The 23,728-nt window shown below is 45.9% G+C and overlaps 1 protein-coding gene and 1 long non-coding RNA gene across 2 annotated transcripts; one reads left to right on the top strand and one right to left on the bottom strand.

Moving 5' to 3' along the window:
* Positions 1–2,523: 2,523 nt before the first annotated feature.
* CABLES2 (Cdk5 and Abl enzyme substrate 2) lies at positions 2,524–23,722 on the top strand. The gene is made up of 10 exons (XM_086852762.1): positions 2,524–3,029; positions 14,582–14,653; positions 14,846–14,938; positions 15,688–15,765; positions 17,211–17,319; positions 17,877–18,042; positions 18,749–18,852; positions 19,242–19,348; positions 20,650–20,854; positions 21,275–23,722. The coding sequence occupies exons 1-10, from the start codon at positions 2,524–2,526 to the stop codon at positions 21,413–21,415; spliced, it is 1,581 nt and encodes a 526-aa protein (XP_086708888.1). The 3' UTR covers positions 21,416–23,722.
* LOC111938068 (uncharacterized) lies at positions 10,387–12,144 on the bottom strand. Its single transcript, XR_002868867.2, has 2 exons — positions 11,266–12,144; positions 10,387–10,807 (listed from the first exon to the last, which is right to left on the bottom strand). It is a non-coding gene; the product is annotated as an uncharacterized LOC111938068 (long non-coding RNA).
* Positions 23,723–23,728: the final 6 nt, after the last annotated feature.

The following is a 23,728-nucleotide window of genomic DNA, read 5'->3' as shown; positions in this document are numbered from 1 at the left end:
AGCTCCTTGTTCCAGCAGCCCCTGACTGCTCAGACATGTATCCAAACAACCCAGGGCTTCCTTTAAGGTAGAGCAGAAGCTCCAGGAGCAAAATGAGTGAGTTGAGAACTGGTGGATCAGAGTAACGTTTTACATCTGTGCAATAATATCATTGTAAGAGCAGAACTCCCTGCCTTTCTCTTTGTCCAGGGATTTCACGGTGGTTAAGGCTGGAAAAGGCTTCAGCCAGAACTTGAAGCTGCTGTGCAGCAGCAGGGTGGAGAGTCCAGCCTTTCTCCAAAGCAGCATCCCTGTGTATGAATGAGAGAACATACATGAGCTTGGGCTTCCTTCACTCCCCGCTCCAGGGATTCCCTCACTGCAGAAGACAGGGAGAAAAGGTTGTTCAGGGTTGTACCCAATCACTGCCTTTTGTGGGGGTGATGCTGATGTGCCACTCATCTGTTTCAGCATCACATTCTCTGAAACACAGCACTGTGCTCACTGTACTCAAACACTGTGAGTTGTCAGACGCAGATAAAAGCTCCCCAACATTAACAGCAGCAACATTCCAACCGCTAAATTCAGCTTTGAAGTTAGCAACCCACTAAGCCATGGAGGCTGCTCCTTTCTGCGCTGACTCAGTGGGACGATTTACATCCCACAGCTATTTTTACAGAGAAAGAATGAGAAAAAAGCCACACATTTATTTTTCAAAATCCAGTCTTGGGTTCTAGAGAATTGTTTGCAGCAAGCCTAGATAGGTTTCCATGCCTATTCATCCCCTGGCTTATTTGATGAGCTTGCCAGCAGGAAGGATTTTAATTCCTTTTTATCCCAAACTATTTTTTCCACAGCTGTGATATGAAATGGTTCTGCCAAATAATTTAGGCTAAAAATCTGACCTATATTGAATAGCATAAGATGCTGAGCATGTTCTTGGGATTTTAAGGGCAGAATTTGTATTGCACTGTAGGATTTTTAATGGAAGCCTACAAGAAAACATTGTCTCACATCTCATTATTATTATTATTATTATTATTATTATTATTATATGTTACTAATACTATACGACGTGTTGATGGCTCACTTGCAACAGCATACAAAAAGGGATCTTGTGCAACAGCCATATGAAAAGACATAGAACCTGCATGTGTTTTATAGGACAGTTTCAAAACCTGTCTTTTACTCGGTGCCCATATTTCAGGCCGTATCATCAGACATTGGTTTGATTGCTGGTGTAGACTGCAAGCATTATTAAGTGTTGCCACGTGGCTTCTTTAAGCCTATTTGGCAAAAGCATTCACCACTTTAAGGGTCCCATGCTGCAAATACAGTAATTGCAACTTTCAATGGCAAACATCTCGAATGGCAAATTTGGTGTGTACTTTAAAATATGTACTGTGTGGGCAAAATCCTGCTTGGGAGCACAAGCTGCTTCAGGGCATGAGAGGTGGGAAGCATGGGAAGGCTTCATCTCGGTTTCAGAGGAACACAGAGGCCACCAGCACCCACACACTGCTGTTCTCAGCTCCAAAGGCTTCATCACACCCAGCACAGCTCCCAAACCTCCCCTTCCAGGCCCAACGGCATGGACATTGTCAGTGCACATCAGCATCCTCCGAGCAAAGGAAAGGGCAGAGCTTTCTGCCTTGGCAGGCGGTCAGAGCATCATCCCGAGATGTGACAGCCGTGGGTTCAAGTGCCTGCGGGGAATGTTTATCCCGTGCAGTATAAACACAGCCGGCCGGGAAGCAACGTATTGCGCAGAAATGCCTTGAGTCACTTTGTGGAGATAAATACTAAGTTTATGTCCTCCCAGCCCCGGGTCTGCCTTGCCCATATAGGGCCCAGGATCAGCGCTGCCTTGGCTTTGCTTCAGGAGCTGGAAGAGTGGGCATCCATCCCTCGGCACGGGATTGGGGGCTGCTGCTGGGGCTCGGGCTGGGCACGGGGGTCTGAGCCTGGGCTCCACCTCAGCCCTGCCGGCCGGGGCTCGGCTCCGGGGCCGCTGGGATGGAGCATCAGCCACCTTCATCCGCTTTTAGAGAGCGCTTTGACCTGCTCAAACGCCTGCTATGCGTTTAGCAGATGTGTCCTCCTGCCTCCGGGAAGGTCAGGACCTCTTGGGAACTAGCGGCCACCAGTGTTACTGATGGTTTGGGTGGGGAGACGAGGGGAGGAGAAGTTTTTTTAGAGTAACACAAAGGGACGAGGTGAGTGGTCGTGCGGGGACACGGTGGGCTGGTGGCTGCGGCAGGGAAGTCGCCCCGGAGGTGCCGGGGGTGCCGGAGGTGCCGGGGGTGCCGGGGGTGCCGGGGCCGCCCGCTCCCCGCGGGGCTCCCGCCGCTGCCCCCGCCGGCGGCGCCAGCACCCGGCACGGCCCCGCGGCCCGGGGGCGGGGCCTCGCGCTGGCAGCCAATGGGCGGGGAGACACCGCCGGGCTCATTTGCATTCGGGCGCGACGCAGCCAATGGGCGCGCGAGCCGCCGGCCGCGCTGCGCTCCAGCCGCCCCGCCCGGGCGGCCGCGGCTCATTCGGAGAATGGCCGCGGCCACGGCGTGCGGCTCCCCGCCTCCCCGCCCGCCCCGCGAGCAGCCGCCGCCGCGCAAGCGGGGCGACTCCCGGCGGCGGCAGGCCGCCCTCTTCTTCCTCAACAACATCTCCCTGGACGGGCGGCCGCCCTGCCCGCCCGCCGAGAAGCCGCCGCTGCCCGCCGGCCCGGGCGACGGGGAAGAGGCGGCGGCGGAGCCGGCCGGAGCCCCCCCGCGCCTGCTGCCCCCGCCGCCCGTATGCCAGCCGCCGCCCGCCCTGCTGCTGCCCGGCGTGCCCGCGCTCGCAGCCGCCGGAGCCAAGGGGGATGCGGACCCCGCCCGCGGGAGCATCTTCCTGCCGCAGCTGCTGCTGGGCGGCCCGCTGTGCCCGCCGCCCCCGGCGCCGCCCGCCCTGCCGGGGATGCTGGCGGCCCCCAAGCCGGGCGCCCCGGGGCTGCTGAGCCCCACGCAGAGCGCGGCGGGCGGCGGCTTCGCGCTGGAGGCGCAGCGGCAGAGGTGAGTGAGGGGACGGGGCTCGGCGGGCCAGCCCACAGCCCCCGCCCCCGCCGCGCTGACCCCGCGGGCCGTGGGAAGCGCCGGGACCCCCGCGGGCCTGGGAAGAGCCGGACTTTCCCAGGGCCCTGGGCCGGCCGGCGGCTCCGGGTGGGGGGAGCGGGGCATGGGAAACGGGCGCCCCCGGGGACAGCGGCCGTGGGAGGCGGCGGCGGCCCCGCGGTGGCCCCGGGAGGGAGCACCTGCCCCGGGGCCCGGCCGGAGAGCGCTGCCCGGCCCGCACCGCCTCGGCAGCGCCGCTCGGGCCCGGGGACGCGGAGGATGCCCCGGCCGGCGCGGCGGCGGATGAGGGGAATCTGCGGAGGGGATCTCCCGCTGAGGCTCTCTTTGCAGGTCTGCGGTACCCTGAACCCTGCCTTCTGCTTTTCCCCAGCCCGGTTTCTGCATTTCTCTGTTTCCAGATGAAGCTGACAGGGTCACTGCTAGGCAGGACGCTTCCTCCGTGCACTCCGGCCGCACTGCTGGTGTCGTGCCTTCTCCTGCTCTGTGCTGCTTGTCGCTTCAACTTGTATTAATGAATGCTTGTGCACAGGGAACTTGGAGTCAGCCTCGGGGGAGGATGCTCTGGCCTTCAGAGCAGGATTACCATTGCATTTCCAAGGGACTTCTGAAAGTGCTGGTTTTCTAATCGACTGGAAGGAAGGCTCTTGCTCAGATCTTGGGGATTTGAGCTCTGAAAGAACTCTTTTCAGGCCGTTTCTTGCATAAACAGTTCTGTAAAGTGAGCTGGCCCTCTGAGCCTGCAGATAGGCAGCTGTATCAAAGGCTTTAAGTCTCTGTGGTCTTTATAGCAGCTTCGAGAGCTTTGTTAGTGAGCTGAAATAGAGATGTTGTCAGTGCTTGAAAGCTGGGCAGTTTGCTAATGCAGTTGATGGGTATCCCCTTTCAGTGTGCATCTCACAGTGGAGAACCCCCAGCTTGGGGGTTCAGGTGAATTTGAAGAGAAGTAGCTGTTTGTCAGTAATGTGGGGGGGGTCCTCATATGTTGTCCCTCCTGAGGTGTGTTCCTTTTGAACCCTTATTTACCACTCATTGCTTTTCTTGTCATGGACGAGACCTTTCCCTCCTTGTTTGTTGGAAAAATGGAGCTGTGGCTCCCAGCTGGGTGCCCTGCATTGTGCAGTTGTGTGCCGCTTGTTGAGCAGGAAAGCCTGGAGTGAGGGTGCTGCTGTGGAACAGTTCCTACCCAGCACTCCTGGTCCACAAAAGCCAGCACAGGAGGTGCTGTGTGATTTAATTTCATTGCTTTAATATTGTAGGCGAAGCTCTTGAGGGCAAGTTTTGCATTAAGAGTTTCAAAGCACGGTTCCCTTTGTGGATATGGCTTTCATTGTGCCTGTGTGTACGGAGTTCTGGAGAGATGATCCTTGCCCTTTCCCATGCCAAGTCAACAGGACACTAAGAAAATATTCCTAGGATCCTCTCATTTTATGTCCTTCCTGCCTCTTTCCTTGGCATCAGGTTTGAGTTGTTCCACCACAGTAATTCAAATCAATCTGGCTGAAAAGAATGATGAATCAGAAATAAAAGGTAGAGCGAAATGCAAGAGGCAGTCAAGGGAATCAAAAGGCTTCTGTCTGAGTAATGACAAAATAAACCATGATTTTTTTGCTTGGAAGATTTGGCTGGAAGGGTATATTGTATTGATCAGTTTGCATGCTACTTTTGAGGGTGATTTGGAGTGCGAGTTCATTTGGTTTTCATCTTGAAAGAAAAAGCATCCGCTGAAACCATCAGACAGAAGATCCACATCTTTACATGGACACACACATATTCTGACAAAAGGGCAGTTTTGTGCTGCCTGTGGAGATGTGTTAGATCCAATGTACCACATCCCAGTCACACTGGCCATGGGTGAAATGGACCATCCCTCTGTAACGACAGTTTCACTGTCAACTTCCAGGGTGAGGGATTTGTCACTTTATTTTTCACTGGACAGTTTCATGCTTTGGTCTGTGGCAGAGTATCTCTCCATCCCCCCTGAGCCAGAGGCATCTCTTCTTGTTGTAAATACACGAGGAATGATTCATGGAATCACTGGAGGAATGTCCTGCAGGACAGTGGTGCTTTTACTCCTTCCCCTTCTGTGTTGGGTGAACTATTTGCAATCTGAGATTCCAAAATCAGCAATTACAAAATGGATCTTATTGGGAGATGGGAATCTGAGAATTGTTTTGCCATCCAGCAGTGTTGCTATTCTAGATAATTAACTGCATCATGCAGAGGTACAGGTGAGTGAGGTTGGCGGAGAGAAGGGGGAAGCAGAATCAGCACTGCCATTCTGGGCTTTTCATCCTTGGAGCCCACTTTAGCAGCTGTTCTCTTCAGAGTCCTTTTTGAGTATCTGACAAAAGCTGCTTTGAATTTTCCTCAAATGCATGAGGATCACTGGCTGCAGGGTCTCCAGGCTCCCTCTGTCTGTGCTCACTGACCAGTCTTGTGCCATGTCTGGGGATTTCATCGTGCTGGGACTTGCCCCAGTCATGGAGGTCTCTATCTACTATCATATCTCTATCTCTACCTACTGACAGTATCATTGGGCAGAGTTTTATTACAAAACTTGATCTTGTTTGACTTGATTGAGAGGTTGCAAGAAGCTGATGAGACCGGCCAGCGTGGCTCAGGGCAGGGCGTGACGGCGCCTCTGCTCGAGCTGGGGGTTAGTTATTGGTAACAGGCAGGATCTGCACTGCAGCCCAGGGAACAAGAGATCTGCTCACCTGATGTAACCTGGAGTTCCCTAAGTTCTCCTTAGTTGTCAGATCCTTTAGGATGGAAACTTAGCAGAGGAGGCACCATTCAAATCTGGTTGCTCAGTTTCATTGTGCTACTGGCTGAGCATTGTAAACTTAATGACTTTAACCTTCCACTTTCATTTTCCTAAGGAGTCTTCTGTTTACAGGATCTTAAATTACAATGCTGTGTTATACCAGCTTGCCTGATGTGCTTGCTGTCCCTCTTCCCTTCTCCTTTTCCATCTTGCTCTGTTCTTTTGTTCTTTTAAAGAACGAGCCTCAGAGAAAGCAGTGGAGGGAGGCAGCAAACAGGGAACAAATTGGCATTCACAGATTTTTAATGAATTTCTGCAGCTGGGTCTGAAACTGACAGAGCTTTTTGGGAAAACACAGATAACAGAGAGCCCTGGAAATAGCCAGGTTATGAAAGCATTAAAAATGGAAACAACAGCCCTGAATGTCAATGCTTGTTGTGCTTCTGAGGTTTTGTTACAGTGTAATGTAAAAGCAGCTGGTTTTGCCATAATTTGCTGCATTTTGCTGCGCCTAAGAATAAACACAGAGACTAAATTATTTGTGACTGATGCTTTAATGTCCTTGGAGTTCAGTGGTCAGGGAGCTGAACTGAGTGTTCGTGATAGCTCAGTCATTTCTGATTTATCAGCAAATTTAGGTCATTTTGAAAGTGGGAGTTTAAACAGTAGTTGATAACAGCAACACTTTGGACCTACTCTGTTTTTGAGTGTTAACTGGATGCCAAATTGCTGACATAGGTGTGATCAGATTAGTTCTGTGGGTGGAAGAGCAGAAATGCTTCGTCAGGATTTTATACTTATGGTAGTTAATGTGTTGTTTTGTCCTACTGTCAGCTTAGCTGCTGTGGTCACTTCAAGAACTATAAATATTTTTGTAAAAACTCCCCTGCTAATAAACAGTTATTGTTGAGATGGATGAAATAAAAGTCTTACTTTAAATTTTGAACCTAATTTGGAATAAGCTGGGCACATGGTGCTTTTCAGGAAGCAGCAAGCTCTGTCAAAGATGGCAAGCTTTGACCTTTCAGAGGTGAACAGTAGACTGGGATGTGCTGCTCGAGGCTGAAAATGAGCATATTCTAAACCTGAACTTCATTTAAAAGTCAGCTGAAACATTAGGGCCGCAGTCTCTTCCCCAGGCTGCTTCACCAGATTTCTCTCATATTCTTGACTGCAGGTGAATTACACGTGTCCAATATTAATTTTTTTACAGCTGCCTGTAGACATTCCCAGCCAGGTATATTACAGAAGTAAGCTGTATGGCTAGCAGGAAACTTGGAGATCAGAACATCCAAGTCCTTGTATCCTGTGCACTCCTGTGAACGGGTCTGGGTCAGGCAGTCCAAGACACTTCCAACACCAAGGTTATTTGACCTCTTCAATTTAGATAGTCTGGAGGCTTTAAAGTACCTGTGCTTTCCAGGCAGAAGTAGTCTGTGCACAATTAACTGTACTTGCAGCTGATTTTACCTGTGGATGGATTCTGCAGCTTTTCAGAGTGATACAGGAGGCCTGGCAGAGGGTTTTGGGATGCCACAGGTTTTGGGGATTCCAGCTCAAAGCTCTTCTCTGCTGGAAGTGATGAGGGTAGTCAGAATGATGTTGTCTTGCTTCAAGTCAAGGACTCATCAGCCAAGAATGAAAACGCTACTGAATTAAATATAAAAACCAGAATAACTTAATTTTGGGAATCCCATTTAGACCTCCAGTGAGCAAGTCCTGTAGGAGTGTTACAGTATAGTATATTAAATGTAATTATTTAGTTATATATAGTATATTAAGTATATAGTATATTAAATACTGTGTTCTGTTTTACATCTGTCAGCCAGTTAAAGCTGTGATGCTGTCAGGCTGAGCAAGCTTGAAGATATTTTCGAGCCTTCTTTTGAAGGTTGTTCTGAAGGTGTCTGGCTCTGTAGTTGGAGTTTTAAAAATGCACAATGAAATTTGGGCTCTTTAATGAGCACAAAGTATTGTTGATAGAGGAGGTGACTGCAGATGGAGGGTGCTCAGCTAAAGCCACTCAGTCAGCCCAGTTCTTCAGACAGGGCTCCAAACTCCTGGCCTTTGGTTTACAGCTGTTGAGTATTTAACCTGCTGTGATTGGAATTCACCTGGAATTACTGTAGCCTACTGTAATAGGAATTTACCTATTCTCTGAGAAGGAAGATCCTTCAGCTGGCCCTCTGTTTCACAAGACATAGCAAGCCCTTAAAGCTTGCTGTCAGCTGCCCCTGCTGCTGAGGCTGTGATCCCAGGAGCTCTTCTCCAGGGAATGCTCCTCTTGTGCCAGCTCTTGCTCAGGTGGTGGCACTCAAGCTGCCTCACAGTTGGGTAGCTGGTTCATTTTGGAATCCCCACAGCATGGGCTGAACTGCTGCTGGTCAGGGCTGCTTGCTCAACAGCAAGGACAGATTTGCACTTGCCCTGTTGTGGTTGTTGCAGTTTAAGCATAAAATTTTGCCCTAGTAAAGCTACACCCTCTTGGCTGTGCATTGAAGGGGATGGCTGATGCAATGGGAAAAACCAGGTGCCCATAAAAACACTGTGGGACCTCTCTAAACTTGCTTTGATTTGGTTTCCTCCAGTTTCAATTTTCTCCTTCCCAGTTAGGAGATTCTCTTTCATTTTTTTAAATTTTTTTTTTCCTTCTTCCTATATTTTTCAGCTTGGCAGTTTATTGTGCTGAAGGCTTTTATTTAGCAAGGCACATGATGGAATGACAGCATCATCTCTCAGTGAAGTGCATGAATATTTCTAGCGTAATGCCCACGGTGTCATCAAGGACACACTTTGCATTTCACGTGCCTGTTTTGGTCAGCAGCTCAGTGCTGAGTAAGCAGAGCACAGAGCACAGGGGGCAGCCAGGTTGGTGAGCTGTGAACACCTCCAGAAACTGGGAGAAATTTGGAGAAATGCTGGTAGTGTTCTGGCCAGCACATCTAGTCTGCTTTGTGAGAAGCAGCAGGGATTTTAGGAGTGAGCTTCAGGAGAGGGCCACGGGCACAGCAAACCCTACATCTGGTTTGGTGGTTCTGTTGCAACAGCTGGGCTTTCACAATACTTACTGGAAGGCATTATTTTCTCTTTGCATTGTCTAAACACTCTGAGCACCAAAAGAATGTGATTTATGAAACTCAATGAATATAAAGCTCATTCTCTATTAGGTTTTAATCATATGTGGTTGTGAATCAGCAATGAAGTAGCAGCTGCTGTGAAGATTATCTAATTTCTTTCCTTGTTAGTATTTAAAACTCTCCAGGCTTAGTGAGCTTCCCACTTACTCGGCCTCCACCTTCATTCAAATTATACTTCATTTCTGTTCATTCTCATCTGTTCCACAGGCTGTGTGACACATTCTTCCTTTGCATGTGGCTTTGCTGGTGTTGGAGAGTGCAGGATTTTCTCCTGGCTGGAAAGCCCCTGGTGCCCTTTGAGTTTTACAAACAAACCTTGAGTAGGAACACAAAGGTGAAAGAATTAGGCCTCCTCCTTCATCCTGGGCTCTCACAGAGGGACCTGTTCTGTAGCCTAAAAGTACTTCTCATACTCATGTGGCTGATTGCAGTTTACCCCTTAAAATGAGGATTACTGGATGAATAAGTTAAACTAGCCCTGCTGTGAGACTTGTATTTATTTTCTGGCATGCTGGTACTTAAATGTCAGAAAAGAGCTCCTGGGATGGTGGCCTGCAATCCAAATGCACATTTGTGGTGCCATAAAACAGCGAGTAGCTGACTGTGAAGAAGCAGCACTGAGCTGTACACTTACTGTTGGTGATGCAAAGTGTCTTTCTTCTCTGCCACTGCCTCTCAAGGAACATCTGAGCTGAAATCATCCACCCATGAAAATGGCCTGCTTGGTGCTGGGCGCTTCATGGTACAGATCCTTTGTGAAGTCTTTTGTTTTACCAAAGACATGGTTTTGATGTGATTCAGTGTAAATGCAGTCTTGGGCTTCTTTTGGCTTTAATTACTGAGAACTTGTTGCTATCAGTGAGCTGTACTCAATCTGCTTTTGAGCAGGAAACTCATTAGTGTGAGCGCCGAGGGTGGTGAGGCACAGGGCACTGATAGCGGAACAGGGATGCTCCCACTCAGGATGCTCTGAAATCAGTGAATGTCTCCTGGGCTGCAGAAGAAATGGCAGCTGCTAAAAAGCAGGCTTAAATACGAGGAGTAGCTTTCTTAATCTCCTATTGCCTGTATTTTACCTAGTGAAGCTCAAGAACAGTTCATATCTGTTTGTTGTCTTGCCCATAAGGAATAAAAACAATACAGCTTAATCTTTAAAATAGGTCTTGGATAAACAAAGCTGACAGGTATATCTTCCTGTTGTAAACAGGATTTAGGATCTGGATTTCTTGTGCAAATTACCTTTGACAGTTGTTTCTAAGCTAGTGCTTCCAAAAACCAATAAATGATTTTTTTGTCCTTGTTATATTAATAACTCAGCCTCTTGACAGATGGGATCATACTGAGACCTGTGAAGGACATTACAAAGGGACATCATATTAAAATAAAACTCAAGTGAGAAACAGGAAACCAAATTCTATTAGGCCCTAATTTTACACAGTAATTAAAAATCCTTGACCTCCCCCATTCCACTCATCTGTTAGCAGTACGGATGGCTAAAGAGCAGCAGAGGATATCGGCCCTGCTGCTAATTTTAGCCCAGTGCCCGGGGTGTGTGCCTGTGTGTGCATGGGAAGGGCCACGGATGCAGCTCCACTGGAAACAGATCCACACTGCTGGGCCCTTGGAGGAGGCCTTGGGCCATGTCCAGCTTCGGCAGCGGCTTTGAACGCTCCTGTTGCAGGGTTTGGTGATCCTGGAGGTGATGAGAACAAGAGATCACAGCATGAGATGAACTCGGGGTGCTGTGTTGGTGGAAGCATTTGAATGTTGGTTGAGCTCTGGCTGTGTGGTGGGCTCAGAGTGCAGCCCTGTGCCTGAGAGAGAGGGGGATTAATCAGGATGGGGGAGAAGCACTGTGAGATTTTAGAAACTTCCAATTTTACCCTTCAGGAGGCCAGCTTGTCTGTTCACCTGCTGTGGCAGAGATGCAGGAACTAGAAGGGCAAAATGGAGAGAAGCTTCAAAGTGCACACAGGCTTAAGGAAAACCATCAGCCAGTGTCAGGCCCAGTATTGGGGTAAGGCCCAGCTTGAAGGGGTTAAAATGAGATTTGTGGGGGCTGTTTGTTGCAGCATCTGTGAGTGCAGACTGGAGTCATGGGTGCCCAAAGGAGTGCCTTAGAGGACTGTGAGTGGCCCAGGAGCAGGAGTGAAAGAGGTTTCTGTTCTGTCTGTTCCTGAAGTAACATCTGACAGCATCCTGTGCATTCAGTACCTGCTGAAGAACGGTCAACTCGCACACTTCCAACTGCAGGAACATCCCAAAGCTTTACCTGTGTCCTCCTGGGTGTCTGCAGGTAGCCCAGTGCAGGTGGGAAGAGGGAGAAAACTCTTGGCAGTCCGTCAGAAAGGTCAGTGTTCTCTAATCCGCAGCAGTGACTTAACAAGCTTTCTCCTTTCCATTCATAAGACAGGCCATGCAGGGATTACCACTGCTATACATAGATTGCTCTTAGCTGTGTCCTGTCCTGCTGGGAACACTGTAGAAGAGCTGTGTCAACCTCAGGGCTGGGGATCCCACTGCTGCTTATCCAGTGTGCAGTCTCTGCTGAGAGATCCAGTGGGACCCTGGCAGGACCAGAAGATGACAACTCTGAAGCTGGAAGCACTCAAAACACTGGATTTCCTCAATGGGAGATCCATCAAAAGAATAAATGTGTGGGCTGGCTAGTGCTTCCCAGGGCAGGAGTCAAAATGTAGCTCTGAAGATAATTTGGGTTTTTTCCTGGACACAAGGGGTTTGTGTGGGTTTTTTGTAAGTGTGTGTTTAGCTGGTTTGGAGATTTGGCAGCGGTGTTGGATTGTGTCAGCCTGTGTGTGCACATGGAGATAACGAGCCACGGCGTAATCCAAAATTCCTCTACTTGATAGCCCCTTATCTCAGGGCATGTGCTCTGTGTGTTTTCGCTCTTGATGGCTCCCCTTGAGGTGCTGGCTCTGTAAACACAGTTGCTGTTTTTAATGGTCTGGGAGTGTCCTGCTTTGGCCTTTATTGGTACCTGAAATAAGTCTGGGAAGTGCCCAAAAATGAGCTCCTGGTCAGGGACGTACAAGCACCCAAACCCTCTATAACTTGTCAGAGCAATGGCTGGTGCTGGCAGACAGGCATGTTTGAACTTTCTGTTGGAATTACAGCCTGCTCCATGGAGCCCATGAGCATTTTAATATTGGGTATTTCAGTTTCTATTTGCCACGTCACACATGGGTAAGGATGCGTAATGTAACTCAGCATATGTAGAGATGTTGGTATTAGCATTTGGGTTGCTTTCAGCAACAAACACACTGTATAAACCACTTAAAATCCTTCAAATTCCATGGACCATAGCAAGAAGTGTTATCCTAGGTGAAGCTGCTTAGCACAGGATATGTGACTTGACATTTTTTTGTCATCAAAGTTAGCAGTCACTGGAATGACCCTGTGCAGCCTGTTGTGCAAGTGTGAGTTGCTGCATGAGAAGAGCACTCAAACTAAAGCAAATACATGTGTGTGTGCATTTATATAAGTGCAGACTACTAAAAAGTGTCAAAGTTCGCTGTGTTCTCCAAGTACTGCATTAGTGACTCTCTCAGAACACGTTGAGGGTGCTGGCTTGCTCTAAAGTGTTGGTTTGGGCCTACAGACTGCTTCAGGTGCTCTGGATTAGTGAGAATTCTTCACATACACCCCGTTTTGAGATTGGAGGGAGAGTGTCTGGCTCAGCATCAGGGATTCCTCCAAGGTGACAGCTTCGCTGAGGGCAGAAATTATTTACAAGTGTAGCTAAAAATGAAGTTTCCTGTTGGCAGAGTGGGGATGAGTCATTGTGGTTCTGAGTCAAGGGGTGGGATCTTCCCTTCACTGAGCAGGGCTTTACTTCCAGATCTGCTTTCAGTTCAGGTGTTTGTCACTCTTGTCCCTGTTCCTGAGAAAACAAGGGGGAATTCAGAAGGTGTAACGCCCTGGATGAGTCTCCACTGTGGAGTTAGGGGTGAGGATCTAGCCATGGCTCTCCCAATCCATCCTGTTACTCACATCAAGCATCCTTTTACAGAACCATGTGCTTTTGTTGTACCAGTGCCCACTGGCATTAGCTGTGTTTTTCCTGTGCTTGCCATACACGGCGTCTTTCTGTCTCCATCCAGCCAGGTCTCCCCGGGAGGGGAGGAAGACTGTGGATGTTACCAACTGCATTAGAGCTAAGAGATTTGCAGTGACTTCCTCATTTCATGAAGGGTTTTTTATTGAATTTTAGATGTCAGATTAGACTGGAGAACCATGAAAATGATAAAGTGTTAAACGTACCTATGCCATTCTTGCTGAAAAGCAGCAGACCAGTAATGATTTTAAAACTGAAGTGCTGGTGGAGGGTGTTGAAGCTGTGCCAGGAATGTTCTCCAGTTGCACCTTGTGGATTTGTAGGAGGCAGTCTCTAGCAATACTGAAGGTGTTAGTCCTGTGGGAGGGTTTGCCTCCCTTGTGTCTGCAGAAAGGGGCACTAATTTTTCGTCCTCCTACCTGTTTGAGTTCTGAGCTTTACTTCATTTTAAGAGTGCCTGAACAATGCAGCTGAGAGTCTGCTGTGCTGCAGCTTGAGGTTTGATTTTTATTTTTTTTTGCTAGAAGCTGATCTTGTCAAACCAGAGTCCTGCAGCTTTTGTCCATGTGCTGCTTCTACATTAACTTCCATGGCAGCACTGCCCACTAGTTGAGTTCCTGTGTCACTTGGGAAGAAAACCTTGGACTTGAACACACATGGCTTGTGCTAAAAGTGTAGCACAATGCATGCTTAAACAAAGGCAGAAGATGTGGACTCTGATAGTTGTAGTGTCAGCATTTTGCTGATGGAGTGCATTGTTCCTATGGAAATTGCAGTCAGAGTTGCACAATTCATTTGTCAATCTCTACCATCAAAGAAAGACTTGACTTGGACAATAGAAATGTATCTTATTTTGGCAAAGTCTGTTTTCTTTTGCTTGAACGTAATATCCTATTACTGTTACACTAACTCACATGAGCCCTACTATTATTCTTGCATCTTCCATTCTGGGACTTCACATGGGCGCCAAATACTTTTTGCTTCCTCTAATAACCCTCTCTATTGTTTCTCAGAGAGATCTGTCAGTTTTATTGAGCTGCAGTCACAGACTCTCAGTCTGCTGACTCCTGCAGCTGGAGACAGCTGTTCTGAATGGAGAATGCACACAGATCTTTGGTCATCATACAGTATCTGAACTTAAATTGATATAAAATGATTTATTCCCCTGCCTTGATGCGGGGATCTTTTTGTGACATTTTTGTCAGATTTTAAATGAGTATTTGGAAGCTTTTTTAGCTGTTTAGCTTATAGGTAGGTGTTCTTCTGTGTGGCAGATAATGAATGGTCTTGTTGATGAAGTTGGTATAAAAATGTATTTCAAGGGTCCTAGAGGGGGAGACAAGTTCTTGGCCTTTTAAGGAATTTTAAACTCTTAATTAAGCACTCTTGCAACAAAACAAAAATCCAGAAAACCTGCCATGCATCCTAAGAGCTCATAGATCTGTTGCAGTTCCTAAACTCGGAGGCCATGGACTAATGCTGTTCACTCTTCGTGGTGTTGTACATTTTGCAGAAGGCGTTTTATCTCCCAGCGCTGCTCTCTAGACTTTTTAGAAGACATAGTGGAATATGCCAGTGTACGAAGGTACTTTTTTTCAAAAGCAGCATTAACCTCAACTCGTTGCATGCAGTCCTCTCCTCCCTCCACCCTCTTCCACGCCAATATCTGAGGTCCTGCATGCTGTTGCTGCCATCTGATCATACAACTGGCATGAATTTTTCCCAGAACGCTTAACAGATTTGGCTTTTTTGTTTGTTTTTCTTTTTATCGTTGCAGAACCAAGCATATATCTGGGTCTCCAAGACACAAAAGTTTGAAGAAGATGCACTTCATCAAGAACATGAGGCAGTATGACACCAAGAACAGCAGGTAATGCGTGGAGATCGAGGTTTCCTCTGTACTTGTGTGCAGTAAGAAACAGCCCCCAGTTCCACACAGTAAGAAATTTAGTATCAGTGAGAATCAGAGGATAATAAGGCCTGGGGCCTGGTTAGTTTTATCCAGTCTTCTATCAAAAGGGGTAAGTGCTCACATCTGCTACATTTGCAGCAATACACTGCTGATTCTGTGATCCCACTCTGAGGAGGTTAAATCATTCTCTCTTTTCTTCTCTCACATTTCTTATTTCTCACCCTTTCCTTATCTCAGGCACACAGAGAGGTCAGAGTTGAGGAGGATTTAAGGAGGATGACTTGGTTTAGCCAAATTCTTGGTTCATGGTCGCTGAGCAGAAGAGAAAGGGAGGCTGCATTCATGTTTATTATTAATAGAAGTGTGAGGTTTCATCTCAATGTAGAATATTATCTACATCTTTTCACAGGGTTTATGTAAAAAATACATAAATACAGATATATGTTAAAGGACTAGGATCTCCTCTGAGGAGCTCCCAAGGTGATGGCAGGTCCTGAACACTGGGGTTTGACAGAGAGCCCCAAAGACCTGCAGGGTGGGCGTGAAATCTCTGCTCTTCTGCTGCTTTCTGAAAACATTAAATCCACAGCAGTATCTATGACTTGCAGAGCAAGATAAGAAGAGCCTTTTGTTAACATCCCATAAAAATCTGCTTTGTAACTTCTGGGTCTTAATTCATATCCTGATCTTTCCCCATCTGCTTACAGGATTGTGTTAATCTGTGCTAAACGAACACTGTGCGTGGCGTTTTCCATCCTACCTTACGGGGAGGGGTTACGGATCAGGTGAGTCTCTTCAACTGCTTTGTGAAATGTCTGCTCTGTTGTTTCAAAAGATCTTCTGAAATGAGTGTGGTTGCTGTGGGTCTCCTGTTCTGAAGCAAGTGAACTTATTTAACCATTCAAGGACAAGAGCTTGCTGTCAGAGCAGTAAAACCAGACACTACCAGTGTCAAAGTGTTCATTCAAACTCCAAGAGAAAAATAGTGGAAAAGGCAGACTTTTCATCCAGTGTTTATTCACATTTTTTAAAGCACTCCAGCCCTGTGAAATCTCTGAAATCAACTTTGAACAGTTAATGTGATTGGCTCTGTAGGTCTCCTATACTCCTAAAGTGGTCAGAAATCAACTGTCTTTAGTGCCACAAACAATGGTGTCAGCAAAATAGTGCAGGGAGTTTCAGGGAAGGGTGCTGCTGCCTTCAGTGGAGATCCTCAAGGTTTTATAGTGAATTTACACCTAAATAAGGTAAAGATGCTCTTCTGTTTCTCAGCTTTAAGCCTTGAATGTCACTATTTGCAGCCTAAGAAAAGCAGAAACAATTTGGACTGATTCACACTGCTTTTAGAGTTTGTTTTATTGTTTTTTGTTTACAACTGTGGGTATGATCATTTATGAGAAACAAAACCCACAAACTGGATTTCCCTGCATCTTTCTTCAGTCCCTTGTGAAGTTTAAGTCCATTCTGTGAAGGTCTGTTATCTACAAATATACCATAGAAAACACTAATTCTGTTCTGGCAAAACAATTGTGTTGTCACTTCTGTCCTGTCCGTAACTTATGGACAAAGGAAACGGATGCTTAGTGGTGGGAATTGTATTGTATGCAAATACATGCCATAAAAATAGTTGATGGGAAAAAATTCTCCCACATAATAGAAAGGCAGCAAGGTCACTGGAGCTATTTCAGAGCAATTTTGAGCACTGTGCTGTTCTGGTTGCAAGCTGGCAAGGTAGTTCTTCACTTGAAAACTGCTTTTTTTGTATTGGAATATTGGTGACAAAGCCATGTGCTGCTATCACTGACACAGAGATCTGCAGCTTCATTCTTAACTTGAGCTTGTGTGCACAGGGGTTGCAAAATTGCACTTGAAAGGCAGGTTTCTAATCCTGGAAAACAAGTAATGTAAATCATGTTTTCTGTTAGGTGTTTGAGCATTAGAGGGTTGAGAATGGTGTGGTCTTGTGCAGAAAGATCATATTAAAAACAGTTTATTTCCAATAGGTAGATTGGTAGATTAGTGTTAAGCTGAAATGAAATCTGGTTCTTTGGTTAATGAACATTTCTACATTTTGAAAAAAGCAGTAAAAACTGATGCTGTCGTGGAGGTGGCATTGAGGGGTTGGCTTGTTTCCACACAGGAGAGCTCTGACCTGGTGGTGTTGGTTGGTGTTTACTGTGGGAAGCTGGGCTTGCATTTTGTGATAGCTCTCTTTCTTACCTGCATTTAGTGATCTGAAAATGGAAGGACAGAAACAGCGACATCCTTCTGGGGGAGTTTCAGTTTCTACTGAGATGGTGCTTGGACTGGAAGGAGTAGAGCTGGGTGCTGATGGCAAGGTAAGGACATTTCTTTTTTCACCCCGGGACCATTTCATGCTGTGACAAATCAATTTATGCAGTGCTTTGCTATCCATTCTGTGAGAGCTGTGGCTTTCAGAGCAGTGGAAATTTTAGACCCATAGTTTGAAATTGTGGCTTGTGATAATGCTGCTTCTGAAGCATTTTGAGGAGGCTGCTGAAGCTTGTGATCACTTCTGCCTGTGTTTCTGGAGAACTGAGTTGACTTTGCTATCTGAGGCGACATGTGAGTGAAGTTTTGATAGAAATATGGATGAAATTCATACTGCTTTAGTTAAATTTATACACCAGAATTTTACCCGTGATTCTCGCCTTTTCTTTGCCATCCCACCAAATCTTCAACATCACTTCATTTTAAAGTTGTGGAAACAAGGCACGCCTCATCCAACATTTCCCTTCCTCCTGTCTCACGGTTCCAAGGTCCTCACTCCCAAATCCAGACTCCAGGGGACTCTGATTGGAAAATCCTAGATGTCTGTAAATAAGCTTTTCAGTAAATTTCCCCCAGTAACCACTAACACTTTCTCTTCTTTCAGGTTGTGTCCTATGCAAAATTCTTGTACCCGACCAATGCTCTGGTTGTTCGCAAAGCTGACGCCTACGGTGCTGCTCCCCCGTGTCGAGCCAGTGCTCCCCGGAGTCTTCCTGGATCAAGATACAAACCTGTGACAGCAAAAACGATACCAGCAGGGACAGACATTGGTAAGGACAGGAGCCAGCTCTGTCATCACTCATGCACACAGCAGAAAAGGCAGAGATTTGTTGAGACAACTGCAGGTGGTTGGTGTGTTACTGGGATGGAAGTGCTGCAGCTCGTTAGTGCAGTGCAAATGATGAGCTTTTAGGACTGAGGCTTTCACAAACTCCTTCCTTTCTCCATCTATCTAGCCTAGTTCTGCTTGTGCCATTCAAGAGGCAGAAAACTTTTCCTTGGGAATGTAAAGTTTTGTATTACCAAGAAACGCCTGGTGTACGTGGACCCAGGTGGTTCTCCTTGCCTTCTACCACAGGAACAATGCATAAGCTAGAGTTTGTGCCAAGAATCCCTTCTCTTGTGTAAAAGAGCAAACCTGACAACTCTGCTGTCTGTTAGACTACAGACAAAAGACTTCAGTCTTGTTTTCTGGGTATATTTGTAGGTGCAAACTCAATTTGCACTAAATCTAAAATGATGTGTGAGGCGTGGTGTGTGTGTGTGGTGGAGAAAGAGTTTGTGTGGTTTATTTAATCATTCTAATTTGTGACTGGTGCATTATGAAATGCAAACATGTGCCTGTAGCTGCAATTTGCCTGTACTGTGAGATCTGCCAACACTTAACATTTGCTATTTGAAAATTTTTTTAAGGAGGAAACAGGGAATTGAAAGCTCTTTATGTGGTGATCGAATGTGCTTTCCTCATTCCCTCAGGAAGCGAAGCTGGAGAAGCTGCAGAGTATGATCCAGATCTTCTGGATGATCCTCAGTGGCCCTGTGGAAAACATAAACGTGTTCTCATCTTTGCCTCTTACATGGTGAGTGTGTCTGAACAGAGAAGAGACTCCCTCACAGATCCTCCTATAAAGAGGTTTTTGAAGAAAAGAAATTCCTCTAGGAAAAAAAAAAGTGGTTTTCCTAATAATTGATCAGGAAAAATACAAACAGTTGAGTTTGTGCAGTGAGCTTGTCGAGGGCCAACCTGACACATGTCTTCATGTTATCATTTACTTCTTGTAACCATTTGCTTTACTGCTTTTTTAAAGACTTTGTCTGTAGCTGGGATTTGGCTTTGGGACATTTCAGAAAGGTTAAATTGTGAATAATAAAATTCAAGTTTGCTTTTGCATTAGTGTTCTTGGAAGAGTTGTTTGGCTGTCAGTCCTGTTTAAAAGACAAATGATAAATTTTGCCTCTTGCATTTTAGACTACAGTCATAGAGTATGTGAAACCCTCAGACCTTAAAAAGGATATGAATGAAACCTTTAGAGAGAAGTTTCCTCATATCAAGTTGACACTGAGCAAAATTCGGAGGTAAGAAATAAGCCTTGAATAACAAGAACATCGTCCACACTGTCTGAGGCTGCACTTGTATGGAGCAAATACTAAATCTATTAATAGCATATATGATTAAACACTAATCTCCTGTTGTCAGTTGAGCTGACTGTAGGATGACAGCCCTGTACTGGAATGTTTAGGATGCTGAGAAAGGGTAACAGTTGGTTTTCAAAGTTCCACCTCAAGGGTTTTGTTTCACCAACCGTGGTGTACTAACACTAGGAGCCAATTAACAGTGGAGTAGCATTAGCTTTGAAACAAACACTTGTAACCTGATTGCTTGGCTGCATTGCAATCCCACTCCAACTGGATTGGCTTTCTGGGCCCTCTGGCTATTTTTGCCTTTCAATTACCAGACTCACTGATGACCACAGGCTCTAACAAGATTGTAGGATAAAGAGTGTTAGATCTGGGAAGACTTGGTAAAGAAAAGATTTTTGTGGAGGCCAAACACAATTTCTCATCCTTGAGTAAATGTATCTGGTCGCTCCTCACCAAGATGCACTGCTCCACCTTCAGAGAGCTGTAATCTTGCTGGTGTTACAGGGTGTTAATGCAGTCAGGGCCTGTTGAAATAGCCAGCTTAAACACAATTCTGCTGAGTCACCAGGGCCAGGTGTAGCCCAGCTCCAGGGGAAGGTTTGCTTGGGCAGTCTGTTCTGAGTCCTGCATGCTCCTCTTTGCAGCAGTTCAGAGCAGTGTGCTCATGCAGGGATCATGCAGGCACAGCGTGGATGGTTCCTCTCAGGGCTGCCATCCACACTCCAAGCCTGCCTAAATGCTGAGGTGAAGGGCTGGCTGTGTGGGAAGTGTGGAAAGCAAGGCTGCCTTCACCTCACACCTGGCTCTTACACGAGGTGTGTACTAGACCGGTCTCTACGCAGCAGCTGCTGACATCTGCAGGGTTCTGATGTGGTTTTCTGTAGGTCACAGTGGTTCACTCTTATGATATGAATCAAACAAACCAGTTTGGGAGCCCAGAAGGAATCCTACAGCAGTAGCCTGTGTGTCAGTGAGGCAGCTAAGCTCTGGTGTTTATGGGCAGATGAGGAATTGTTCTACTACAGCGGATGTTGTCAGCCAGGTGAAATCAGTTCGTGCATCAGCACCAGTTTGCTGCCAACTGGGCTTTTCCGCTCTAGGATAATACTTGTGATGGTTTTCCAAATAGGGGTCTTGCCCATATGCTCCTCTGAGTTGCTGTGCTGCAGTATTTCTACAGCATTTAATAAAATCTGTCATGTCGGGGTGGGGGGTTGTCTTTTCTCCTATTCCAGTTTAAAGAGAGAGATGAGAAACCTGAGTGAGGAATGCAGTCTGGAGCCGGTGACTGTCTCCATGGCTTATGTTTACTTTGAGAAGCTTGTCCTCCAAGGCAAACTCAACAAACAGAACCGCAAACTGTGTGCTGGTGCTTGTGTTCTGCTCGCAGCCAAGATCAGCAGTGACCTCAGGAAACATGAAGTTAAACACCTAATAGATGTAAGTGCTATGAGCCTTGTTTCAGCTATTGTCAGAACCTCCTCCCTAGCTCTTAGGCAAAGATTAAATGCAAGGTTTTCAGTGGCATGTGCTTGCATGGAAGACCAGCTCTTTCAGACAGTTTTATGTCTCATTAGGGCTCTTCCTTGCTTTATTTTTTTAATTCATTAAAACTATCTGCCTGGTGCAGGCTAGTGTCTTACTGATGCTACAGTAAAGTTATTTTTGCACTTGCATATGTTTGCCAGAGAAGCAGTCACTGTTGTGTGGGTGTCACAGCTGAGCTGATAAGCTGGTTTTGATTCTGAAGATGCAGCTCAGGCTGTGCATCACTGACTTAATCTAACAATGCTTTGAAATCACCTGGATTAACTGATCCCTTCTCCCCTCCTTTGTTTGGTTTTGTTACCACTGTCGTAGAAACTAGAAGAGAGATTCAGATTCAACAGAAGGGATCTCATCGGTTTCGAATTCACCGTCCTTGTAGCTTTGGAACTGGCTCTGTATCTCCCTGAGAACCAAGTTTTACCTCATTACAGACGGCTCACACAACAGTCTTAACCAAAGCTCCGTCCCAGGCGGCATGCAGCCGTGCTGGGAGCCCATCCCGGGATGCTGCTGGTGGAGGTGCCACTGGCTCCAGCTCGTTGGGAAGGCTGCAGGGTGTTGGGAACTGTCAAGGTCTGTGGACACGGATGCCAGATCTGGGGGATGGTACGAGAAGAGTTACTGAACTTTTATTTTCTTTTGGACATTTAAAGCACAAATATTCACCAGTCAGCTGTCATGGCTGCTTATTATTCTTTATTTATCTTCCTGGTTTTATGAAAACTGTTCTTCCCTATGAAGAATACTATGGTATTGGTTCTTTTTCTTTTGTTTTGTTTTAAGCCTTTATTGTATTCCTTGAAACTGAAGGAACATCACTTCCATTCCAGTGCACCATAAAGTTCAGATGTTTCTAAGAACCTTCTCACATTTTTACATTAATGAAATGCATACTTTATTTTTTTAAAGATGTGCCTAAATCTGGCTGGTCTGGTACCAGTGCTTTTTAAGTTAGTTCTGTTATTTAGTGGGGAATCCTGAATTTGTATAGCCATTTATTCTTTACCTGCATTGGCCTTGCAAACAAGGAAAACAATTCCAGTATATCTGCACTAATAATATACAGGGCATCTATTCTATGATCTATAAGTAGCGAGACTGAAATTACTCCATTTCAATTTATTTACTATAAATACCTTAAAAATATACATTTTACTTTAGAAGGAAAAGTGGTTTGAAAATCTGTCATGAAGTACCACACATTGAGTGAGGTAGCTGGGAAGTGATTGCCGTCCTAATTCACTTGAGTGGAAGATGAGCACTTGACTAAGAGCAATTTGCTGTCAAATGTATCATTTAGAGGCTTTATTTGTTTCCCTGTTCAGTAGCCTGAAATAAGCACCTTTTTTAGGATGACTGTATTATAGATGGTCTTATCTGAGCAAATATGAAGCCAGTGGAGTTACTGCTGCCAGCCGAAGCCAATGAAACAAAGCATGCTCGGTATTTAAAATGCTACTTTTTTTACTCTCTGTTCTTCCAAGCGTTGCATCACTGTGATGGTCCTCATAAAACTGGCATTTCTTGCACATCTGAGCAGCCACTACTGGCTGGTGCCCAGCAGCTCTCTAGTGCATACACAGAGCTCAAATAACTTCTCTGCCCCTTGGCTGTTCCTTCCTTTATTTTTACAGTATCCAGGTTGGGAATGAATTCTTGATTATACCTGGAACCTTCTGTGGTATTGGCTCTTGGGTTTATTTTCTGAAGCAATATTATGATACAAGTTACTGGGTCTGTTTGCAAGGAACAAAACTGATACTTGGTTATTATAACTGAGAAAGTAATTTAAGTTTGACTCATAAACTACCAGACCTCATGCTGAGGTCAGGGACTTGCTATCCAATATGTAAAGTAATGTAAATTCCTGTTCCTTGTATTAAATATTGGTCATAGCCAAAACCAAAGCTGAACCTTTGCTCTTCAGCTGTGTTTTGTCTGAAGCTAATTTAGCTTCATTAGAATTGCAGCAAACTTTACTGGAGCCACTTCCTCTCTGAGTGGGGCTCAAAGTGTATTTTTCATATATAATAATTACAGTGACTATCAAACCTTTTGTAACTGTGTTCAGCTGTATGTAGCTTCAAATTATTTGTGTAAAATTTAATATGCTTGTGATTTCTCTAACACAGAAGGACTTTCCAGTCTCCAGAAGTGAGATGGTAGCTAATAGCTTAGACAATAAGCTTGCCAATTATCTTGCAAAAGGTTTAAAAAATTGCGTACTAGTTAAACTTTCTACTGAATATAACTGTCCTTGCATGCAGAAATAGTGATGTACTAAACATCTAGTGTGTAATGAGCCTCCAAATTAGCAAACAGTGGTCCAGAGGTGGTCCACCACTTCCCAAGGCATTGTGGAGGGGACAGAGGTACAACAGAGTAAAGAAATTTCTCACAGAACAGCTTGATCAGTATGAATGAAATCTGAACTTGTCTTTCTCTGGGAACTCCTTTATTTAGTGTATAAAGAGTTTTCTGTAACAAAATTAACTTTCCTTTCTCACCATCTAAGGGAACAAAACACACTTTGGTTTGCAACACTTTGCAGTCTCTATTCAGTGGAAGTTTGTCTAGTTCAAGTGGCCATTTGGGCTGTAATTACACTCCCAGAATCTGTGGGTTTACGTCATAAAACCGGCAAGCTTTTGTTTTCTTCCAGGAGAACAAACTGGGATAAAGGAGCATTAAATTACAGAAAGCTGGATGTTGTCTAATAGTTACTGTAGAACTTGGCTTGGGCACACACTGGAGTTGGGGAGCACG

Source organism: Cyanistes caeruleus, chromosome 16, assembly GCF_971803275.1.
Source record: "Cyanistes caeruleus chromosome 16, bCyaCae1.hap1.1, whole genome shotgun sequence".
Classification (NCBI taxonomy): Eukaryota; Metazoa; Chordata; class Aves; order Passeriformes; family Paridae; genus Cyanistes; species Cyanistes caeruleus.
Note: the sequence above shows the minus strand (reverse complement) of the source record. Positions and strands in the feature narration are given on the sequence as shown.

Bases quoted from the DNA above. Each gene is read 5' to 3' on its own strand.
- CABLES2 (XM_086852762.1), top strand. From the start codon at position 2,524: ATGGCCGCGGCCACGGCGTGCGGCTCCCCGCCTCCCCGCCCGCCCCGC. The intron at 18,043-18,748 runs GTAAGGACAGGA...TCATTCCCTCAG, and splicing joins ACCAGCAGGGACAGACATTG to GAAGCGAAGCTGGAGAAGCT. The intron at 20,855-21,274 runs GTAAGTGCTATG...CCACTGTCGTAG, and splicing joins AAGTTAAACACCTAATAGAT to AAACTAGAAGAGAGATTCAG.